The sequence below is a fragment of the Crocodylus porosus genome, unplaced genomic scaffold (genome assembly GCF_001723895.1).
Source record: "Crocodylus porosus isolate Cpor-Errol unplaced genomic scaffold, CroPor_comp1, whole genome shotgun sequence".
Lineage (NCBI taxonomy): Eukaryota > Metazoa > Chordata > Crocodylia > Crocodylidae > Crocodylus > Crocodylus porosus.
The window spans coordinates 49660414-49670660 of record NW_017728947.1 but is presented as its reverse complement, the minus strand read 5'-3'; the positions used below and the strand labels follow the sequence as shown (position 1 = coordinate 49670660).

Genomic DNA, 10247 nt, shown 5'->3' with positions numbered 1-10247 from the left:
TTTTTTTTTTTTTTTTAAATTATGCAACTAGAACATACCTAGTTTAAAAAACAAGTCTCAATTTACTACATAAGATTTAATTTGAAAGCCCTCTGGGGTTCACTAAATGCACAGTTACTCAATGTCACCAGTCTGTGTTAACAGAATATTTGACCAAAGCAGAGGCACCTTTATTAGAAATATAGAAAATATTAAGTAGAATTGAACAGGCCTTTTAAAGATCACCTGTGACAGCTACTGTATTTACTTGAATATAAAAGGACACCCCCCCAATAATTAGATTCTATATATGAAAAAAAAATGTGTAAATGTTATAATTTCACAGGTATAGAATCTAATTACAGGAGATTTAATTTAATTTAAGGAGATTTGCCTTGAATTTTCCTGCCACTGCTACAACAGAAAAAATAAATCTAGGGGGTTAGGTTCTTTTGCCCCCAACAATTTCTCCCTCCCTCCTTACTTATTAGACCCCTGCTCTCCCTGAACACATAGAAGAAAGGGGCAAAACTTGCATATAGGCAAATTACACATAGACTTAGTTCATCTAAGGCACTGTTCCTTTTTTAAACTGCTGCAAGTTTTAGTACAAGTACTCCATAATCACACTTTTAAGTAGCATTTTGGTACTTACTTATCTGCAGTAGAAACTATACTTTTTATTTTTATTTAATAAAATGTTGTTTCCAGGGCCAAATCAGTTCCAAGTTTGCATGTCACTAACACAAGCAGATATCCTACCAGCCAGACTCAGTCTGGGGCTTCAGATACTCTCAGATTCATGACAGGCATCCTATGTGCAAGGCCCAAGCCTGGAGGCTTTGGAGTTCAGATAGGGGCAAGCAAGAGTAGGGGCTAAGTCAAAGGCTGAAGAAACAAGCTAGGGTGAAAGCCCCAAAGCAATCCCACATAACTATGAATTGTGTAGTCGAGAGACCCTTGCATTTAGAAGCATTTGTAGACTTTCACAGGGGTCAGTATGCCTGCAGTGCAACGGAGAGTCCTTCACCCTCCAGCTACACTTGTCATTCAAGGCCAAGATAATGATCATGGCATCTCCCCTACCAGATAAATATATATACAATACAAACTATACATGATATAGTCAAAGCCAAAAGGCTCATGATTCACTATACAATTCATTGGGCTGGGGCCCCAGCAGAGTCAACAGCATTTCAAGCCATGGTGACCCAACAGCTAAGCACTGCTCAGTAGGTGCATGTACTCCAGGTACTCCATGGCCCCAGAAGGATCCATATGCTAATTAATTACCTGTCCCTACCCCCCCCACACTCATGACTGAACCAAGTGTTCTTGTCATGAGTCCTGGGATCCTCCAAAACTTTATATGCAGATGGCACAGGACAACCTTATCTGGGCTCCACCTCATGGAGGGTGGGACTACCTAGTCACATGAAACAGGCTGAAAGAGGGGGGCAACAGGGGGATTCTGAGTGAACCACTTGCAGCCCCACTTGGTGATGTTTGTCAGATATTTAAGGCTGGTAAAGAAACAGAAAACATTGGAAATGGGAAAGGGTCCAGCTCAGCTGTAGGAGTGAAGAGGAAGTAAATGTATGCAGTGTAGTGGCTTACCATAACTTGAAAAAGAGAGTCTGTGTTGAAGGGGGATAAGCGCAATGGGCACTACCATGTGTCTCCTTCAAATGGGCTGCACTAACCTATCCCTGTGGTAGGTTCCAATTAGTATGTTTACCCCATATGGGTCACACATTTTATAGTCATGCACAATGTTCGCTGCTTTTAATTAACTTTGTAGTTGGTTTCTATTACTGACCACATGCTGCTTTTGGCAGCAGTTTAATGACAGATAATGTATTTAATGAGGTTGCCTTGTATGCGATTATAAGACAAGGGGCTTGTCCCCCCAGTGATGATGGGGGAGGGAAACATCTTTTGTATTTGAGTAAATACGGTAAATTTTATGGTACAGCCAAGACATGAGGAGAAAAAAAGTGTCATTGGTAAGAGTATTAAATTAAAGCAGTTTCAGGGCAACTACAGGTTAACTAATTATGTAAAAGTTTAAAGCAGGAAGCAGTAGAGATGATTAATATTAAGAACTAGACAGAAATTTGTTTATGCTATTAACCTATATAAAGAAATGCTTGGTATGTGCACTGAGTCAATAAAGTCCATTCATAATGGATTAAATCCCCATATGTCTCTACATTTTTCATTACACTCTAGTCTATTCTCTGCGTACATGCATGCACTTTAAATGTCTTTCCTCTCTTCAGTAGGCATACAGCTCCCAGTAACACTAAGGTACCCACACAAAGGGAGAATCCATTTTTCAGGATAGTTCTACAGAAATTTAAAGAATTGCTAGTTTGTACAAATTCCACTTGAAATACAAAACACAACCAGCAACCCTCTTCCTGTAAAGTTACGGTCTCGTGCGACAAAGTTTGTGTTTATATCTGGCTCCCAGTCAGCCAAAGACATTTAATAATTGGGGTTCCCATCCAGCATCACAATTATCTTCAGTCATTTGACTTTGCATGTATTTAAGCCTATTTATATTTAGTCATGATGACATGCTTCTTTATAGACATTCAGAGATCTAAGATACTAGATGCAGAGTTGTTTTTTGTTTAGTTTAAACGGGACATCTTTTATAAATGAACAAAATGGAATGGGCAAAAATGATGCATGTGGAAGACAATTTACTTGGCCAGAAATTTTCTACTTCTTTTATGTATCCTTTTGTGTTCGTATTATGTGAAGATTACTTTCTTTAAAGTTCAGTTCTCTCAGGAATGCTCACGTTCATCTTTAGGCCATGGAAGATTTAGTGCTTCCATTAGTTCGTGAAATGAGTGTAACCCCGAGTTTTAAGCACTTCAAAGCCTCCCCAATTTGCTCCATGCAGTCCAATGGAGAATCACATTGTCCTCTGGCTGATATGAAATTAATAGTGCTCTGATTAGCCTATATGATCTCTTAAAGACCAAAAGACAGAGTTACTCTTATGCTCAATCAGAACAGTAGAGAACACATAGTAACTAAATACGGAGCAGAGTAAACAGAGGTGACTAAAGAGAATGTGGAGTTGCAACCTCTCTCACTAACAAGTTGTTCAAATTTTTTATTTTTTTCAAATAATCAAATATCAGTAAGAAAGATACATTGTTAGATGATGTAAAAACCCTAAAGAAACTAATTAAGTATAACAATATAGAATGCTAGGCAATAAATACTTCACTAACTTATATCCTTTATAAGTCAGAATTCAACCTTTCACCACATACCAATCTGATCTAATTCTAGTAATACAAGCTTCTCTCTGATTAATTAAAATTTATCTTCAACATGGGAAGGAAACATACACATTTCTAAGCAAACCTTCCCTTTTGCCTCAAAAATAGAAAAACAGATGCCTCATGTGAAGGTAGCACCTCATTATTTAATATTTTAGAAACAAGTCTTTGACTGCTTCACTGTTGCCATCATAAAGAGATAACCATTGTTTTTACCTCCATACATGCACCCACCCCTCTTTTAGCTAAAACAATATTAAACATTTCAGCAATGTATTTAGTCAGTTTTTGTACTTTTATATAACTTGACTGCTCCTAATACTAGATGCTTAGAATGTTAGGGGGAATGGTTAAGAATACACCAATATAAACTCCTATATTTCAAGAGTATTTGGCAGCTAAATGGAAGAAGTAATGCAAGTACAGTATATGTATAGTCCACCAAATGTATTGCTGGTGCATATGGAGTGCCACACATAAAAGATTTTATTACATGTAAATTAAAATTGTGCTATTTTATGAGAGACCTTTTTGTCAGGATTGACTGCTGGTCTCTTGTTCAGTGACCTGCCTATACTAAGATTTAGAGCTTTTTCTGGATGACCTGTTTACATTAAGCTTTACTGTTGTAGATACCTACCCCTTTATAGCCTCTGAGAAACAATGACGACACTTTTCCCCCAAAGGGCAAGAGGGAAATAGGAAGAGAAGAATTGATTATTTAACAATATTTTTCTTGCTTGAAAGATTTGACAAAAAAACTAAAATGAAACACTTCTGAGGCATTTTAAGTTTCATTCATTCATTATTATGTGGATGACCTGAAACCAAGGATAACAAGTTAGAGATAAGCTATCCTGGTCCCTTTGAAAACAGTGCTATGTACACATGCACAATTCAACAAACTCACAGTGACATGCAGTGGCAGCCCAAAAAGATTAAGGGTTGGAAGGAAAAAGGAAGAGTTTGTCTGTGAACACCGGTGGGTGTGGGGAAAAGGTGTTTGCTGCATGCATGCTAAATATGGTGGAACATTCAGATACCGTACCTGAGGGGTGATCCGATGAGCAAGGTAGGAGGGGTGGGGTTACTCCCTGCATTGTGCCGGCGCCGGACTGCCTGACGCCTAAATGTGCTGCGTTCACGGCGAAATGTGACAGTCTCCTCACTGGTTTGTACTGCTGCATCAAGACAGACTTTAGGTCAAATAAGAACCCATCCCAGATATGAACACAGCAACTTAAGATGTTTTTCTTTGCCCTGGCCCAAGTTAACGGACTTGACTTGGAGCAATAAAAACAGTTTTTGCATGGTGCTCAGATAACTCGGAGCCTCGTATTTTGGCTTAAATAGGAACATAAAGCACAATCTTTATTAGAGACATACATTTACATTGCCTTTACAGATGCACCTTATCATATTCCACCCCCACAATCAAGTAAGTCAGGATTCAAAATTGAAGTAGTAAAACCTATATTCCCTTTGAGTCCTTCCAACTTTACAGGGCAGAGACTTGTAATTTGAAGAGTTTACTCAAAACCAGTTTTATCAGACTGTTTATTAATGCTGCCCAGAATTTTCATGATTAAAAAAAATTGAGGGTTTTTTAAATACAATTTTGCCTGTTCAAGCCAAATTTTCCATGCCAAGAATCTTCTTCTGGCTAATTTTTTTTGGGGTGGAACACTTCAGCTAAAACAGTTTGTTTATTTCCAAGAACAAGGATAACGAACTTTTTAAAACAAACTAACAAACAAACAAGCACCAAAATAATCCTTTTAAAAACCCCACCAGTGATCTTATATTTTTAAAAGTTATATTCCCATCATACTTTGGAGCAGGGAATTGGTTTGGCAATGCATTGGTCTTTGTACCACCTTCATGAAAAAATAGCCAAATGTGGTCCACTTATAAGCCTCTGGAGGGGAGGAAATCAGCTAGCACATGTTCAGCAGGCATTTGTTTTTTAGCAGCTAAATTATCTGACAATACTATCTGTAGCAGCACCCTGAATTTAAGGCTGAGCAGGACTGTTTCTTCAACTGCAGCTCTGTATTGATGCATTTTGATGCTCTCAAATAGGGCCCAGACCATGGGCAGGAGGAAGCTGTCCTATTTAAATATAAAATTGATGAAAGCAGGAGTGGATAAGCATGAGAAGGAAAAAGGCAAAAGGCTAGGCAAAGACTTGGAAGTGAAGTGAAAAAACATCCAAGGAGGAGTCAAGCATGCAAGGGAAGAAAGTGACCAGCAATCTGGAGGGGTGTGCCCAGGATTTGCTGTGGAAAGAAATGAATGAGAAACCTGAGCAGTGGCTACAGCTATATCAAGGAGCAAAAGGGAAGAAAAGACAGGACTTGAGCCCAGAGTTTTTACAGGACTCAAATGAAAGAATCACAGGAAGAAATCATGAACTGCCACAAAACACGTTTCCCTCCAGAGCTTGGAATGAACCCAAGATTCCCGAGTCTCATCATTCTTTTGCTGCCAAATAGCCATGAAACCCACCACCAAAGCGTCTCATCCACCTCCAGTGATAGGAAGACAACCAATGATTGCTCTAGATTACTCCACTTAAGTGGCAGAGTTTGAGCAGTGAAACTAGATGTTCCAATAACATAAATGAACCATATGGTATAAATTAAATGCCAAATAATGGAATTTGTTTGAAGCCTACTTTTTAAAAGCTTATGAACCTTTATGAAAGAGTTGCATTAAAAGAATTCTAAGGTTGCAAAATCAACCTCAAAAAATGCCAGAATGCAGGTAGTCTTTGGCACCTTAATTTTGTCCATTTGGTGCAAATACACTAACACAACTATATTTATATTTTACACAAGAACCCCATTTTCATTCAGTGCACAAGACAGATGATACTCACTCAATGACTATTTCAATACTGTTTCTTCTGCTTTTCAGTGCGTTTCATGCCTTATTTACTACATATTATTTAAAATTATTCTGCTTTGAGAACAGAATTATTAAAACTCTCATAGATTCTTCTATGGAACTCATGACTAGTATTTGTCAAGCACTGAGGTACTAGTGAACGCGCTTCAAAACACCTCTTGGAGATGAGGTTGTATTATCTCATAATTTTGAAGAGACATTAAGACACAGAAAGGTCAAAACCATCCACTGACTTCAGGTACCCAATCTGAGATGCCTAGAACTTTGCATTTTCAGAGCAAAGAATGCTCTGGATATGCACCGTGTTGCATATGACACATTCTAATCCCAGCTCCCAATGCCTTCAGTTAGAGATGAATCATTTTTTGCTAAATCAAACCTCAGGTTTTCAAGTCAGACACTCAAGAAAATGAGTAATAACCTACAAAGCAACTTGACTAGCCTCACATAACAGCTCTGCAGCCAGGGCAGCATTCACATCCAGTTCTCTAGAGCCATATTCCCTTCCTGTGAGACAGTTTGTTTCTGCCATCCCCCCCACCTTGTATACGCTGCACTTTTCATCATCTACAACAAATCAGCAGACACATATGGTGTACTGCCTGAGGCAGAAAAAAACATATATGACCGCATAATTAGACTAACATAACCTATACAGACAAGGCTGAACTGCCACTTCTTTGACAGTTTATGAATGCAGGATTCTGAACATGTCTATGTAACATCTGAACCTCTTTAAGCTGCTACTAGACCAATCAACTGGTTTGTCTGAAAGGCATTAACTGCTAATTCTTTTGATGGCAGGAGCAACAGCTTATCAAATACAAGGCCTTAACCTGAAGTCACAGTCAAACCACTGAACAGTTACGAATCAGCAGATGGAATATTTTATTGAACTAGATGTTAAACGTTGCAATTAAGGAGCTCAATCCAACAAACCAGAAATGCAGAAAGAATTGTCACAGTTTAAAATGGAAGTTAAACCAGTTTTAAAATAAATTATTTAAAGCCATACTGAAGAAGTTCAGCCCCAGATTTTAAAAGACATTCCAAACACTGCATGTGGCTCAAAGTGTTAAGTTTAAAAAGGGGTGTATTTGTTTATCTGAACCTATCCTTATTTTTGTATGTGGAGAAACTGGAATAAGATTAACCCTGAGGAACTCCTGCCATTGAAAAAACTCCAAGTCCCTATTATGCTCTCGGGGTGGTTTAACCTTAAGGGAGACAGATATACTTTAAAATGTCAGTTTCCTTTCGGGTTTACAAAGTAACTTTTTGTTGCTGTTGTTAAAAATCAGTATTTCATAGAATCATTATGTATTTTGACCAATACCAATTCTTAATTTTGTCTGAGCATACAAAAATATTGTTTATTAAGGAATACAATAGCTCTCACCTCTTTGAATTATTTATGTATTTCTACACTAAGAATATATTCCACATATACAGAAGGTGGAGTTTATTTGTTTCTGTAAATGTCAAGATTGCATGTAGTGTTAAGGTTGTCATGACTATCCTAAAACCTACTTCATTAGCTCTAACTCCACTTATAAATTTTTACAGGCAATGCCCAGGGATCACAAAGTCATTTGCAACACACCATAATCCTTGGCTCTTAATTGCTGAAATTCTGTCTGAACACAAACACAGCCTTCAAATTTTGTTAAGTGGCTTCTACCCATGCAGCAACAATTGGCAGCAGCACAATCACTGGAACTGTCCATTTAAAGAGTTATGAACACAACTATAATACCATATATGTGGAAGCCTCTGTTGCCAGCATAATGGATGAAAGTTTATTCTAAGGCAGCAATTTTCAACCTTTTTTCATTTGCGGTCCCCTAACACATTTTGAATGGAGGTGCAGACCCCTCTGAATTATAACTTTGGGTATTTACATACTTTTGATTGGTCAGTCATATTTCACAGACCACTTAGACAGTTTGTGGATCCCCGGGGGCCTTCAAACCACAGGTTGAAAACCACTGTTCTAAATAAACTGATTTCTGCAGAATTTAATAGCTTTAACTCCCCTACCACAAGCATGGTAATTATTACTTGATCAAATAAAAACAAGCAGCCGATCCATACTGATGGAATATGTGAACATTAGCCAAACAATCCCGTCTACTGCACCTATATTTCTAACCCCATTCTTCTTTCCTTTCAGACACACAGCTAAGAAGCATTAGCTATGTAATATTCTATAAAATACATATATTTAATTGTGCAACAAAGCCTGGAATTATTATAAAGGCTTACTAAGATTTGTTCATATATTTTATATAACCATATTCTGTAAGAAAACGCTAACTTAAAGCATGAATCATTTATTCTCTTTTGCAATAGAGTATCTACAGATTTGGTACTTGAGAATAATACTTATAAGTGTGACAAGCATCTGACATCTTAGTGCAGGGAATTCTGTTGCACTTCTTACATACACTGTCACTGCTTCCTATCAAAAATTAAACGTCAGAAATGAAAATGGAATTGGTGAAAACAATGTACACTATTTTTACTTTAAAAGGTTCAATTCAATTTTTGCTAAGGAAGTGCTGAAATTAGTTCTGAAGTCAGTGCAGTAGTTTGGTGAACTCTAGTAGTGAAAATATTCTGCTAAGAGTAAGCAAGACACTAGGGACAAAATGTAAAACATTTAAAAGACCAAGACAAGGTTCTTTGGGTGAATCTGATATTTTTTATTAGACCAACTTAAATACTTGGGAAAAAAATTTTAAGCAAGCTTTCGGGTTCAAAAACCCTTAATCAGGCTGAGGGAGTTTTAGCAGTTAGTGTGCACTCTTCCTGGATGGAATGAAAAGTAAAGAAGCCAGAGGCTGTGCTGGTATGCATACAAGATAGGCAGTCAGTGAAGATGTAGACTGAGGAGTCAATGGATCAGACACAAATCCTGAAAGAGCCTGTCTCTCACCCATTGACTCCTCAGTCTACACCTTCACTGACTACCTGTCTTCTATGCATACCAGCCCAGGCTCTGACTTCTTTACTTTTCATTCCATCCAGGAAAAGCACACACCAGCTGCTGAAACTTCCTCAGCCTAACCATCTTTTTACAAAGATCAGTTCAATCCACTGCAAAGCTATAACAGTTTAGACTAGAACAGAGGTTCTGCCCCCTAAAGTTCATTCTGGAATCCAACTACAAAGTTTGACATCAAAGGAAAGAATAATTTTGCTTGATAGAAACAATCAAAGATTCTAGAAATGAATTTTTGTTCTGTTAGCCATAGGAGAGAGCGCATTCAAATGAAATGAGTGTTGTGGCTGATCTCAACAACAAAAACAGTGTTAAGAGGAGGATGAATCATGTCAAATGAAGTCACTAAAACAGTCTGAGGGGCAAAATGTCACCTAGTACTGAATAATTATGACTATCAAAATCTGCTTTGACTACTGAACCAAATATTTGAAATCAGGTGGACATTTTTTTTTGTATTGATGCCGAAAACTGAACAGTGGGCCTTCTTTGTTGTTTCACTTCACATGTCGCAGAGTTAACATGTTACTTGAAAGAACATTATAAAACTCAAACTTCTACACTCCTACGTAGGGACCGATAATAGAATATCCAGATTTTTTTTTTTTTTTTTTAAGGTTAGGGACTCTCATAATAACTAACTTAGTCGAATGTCCTCCTTAAACATAGGACTATACAACTTCTCTCAGTAATATGGGCAATTTTTGTAAAATATTAATGCTGAAAGCATAGGTGACTGGTGGGGAGACACAGGGGGCCACGTGCCCCCCCCAACAGGGCCTTCCCCACCACCACCGGCTTCTGGGGGTGCTCGCAAACCCTGTCCCCAATGCTGCCAGCAGCTTCCGGGGGTGCTCACAAGCCCCATTCCCATGCCCAACTTCTGTGGGTGCTCACAAGCCCTGTCCCTGCCACCAACACTGCCAGCAGCTTCTGCGGGTGCTCACAAGCCCTGTCCCCATCCCCGGCTTCTATGGATGCTAACGATCCCTGTCCCCACTGCCAACAGCTTTTGCTGGTGTTCGTAAGCCCCATCCCCACCACCACTG

At 38.4% G+C, this 10247-nt stretch overlaps 1 protein-coding gene across 6 annotated transcripts in view; it reads right to left on the bottom strand.

Annotated features, from left to right (window-relative positions):
* PCNX1 (pecanex homolog 1 (Drosophila)) overlaps positions 1-10247 on the bottom strand; it is a 130438-nt gene that overhangs the window by 71986 nt on the left and 48205 nt on the right. For 3 of the 6 annotated variants that reach the window (XM_019551439.1, XM_019551441.1, XM_019551442.1), the window contains exon 7: positions 4333-4465. The exons of 2 other annotated variants lie outside the window; for them this stretch is intronic. In XM_019551439.1, coding sequence (XP_019406984.1) covers positions 4333-4465 — 133 coding nt within the window. The remainder of the gene's footprint in view (positions 1-4332; positions 4466-10247) is intronic. One more of the 6 variants, XM_019551440.1, reaches the window with a different exon arrangement.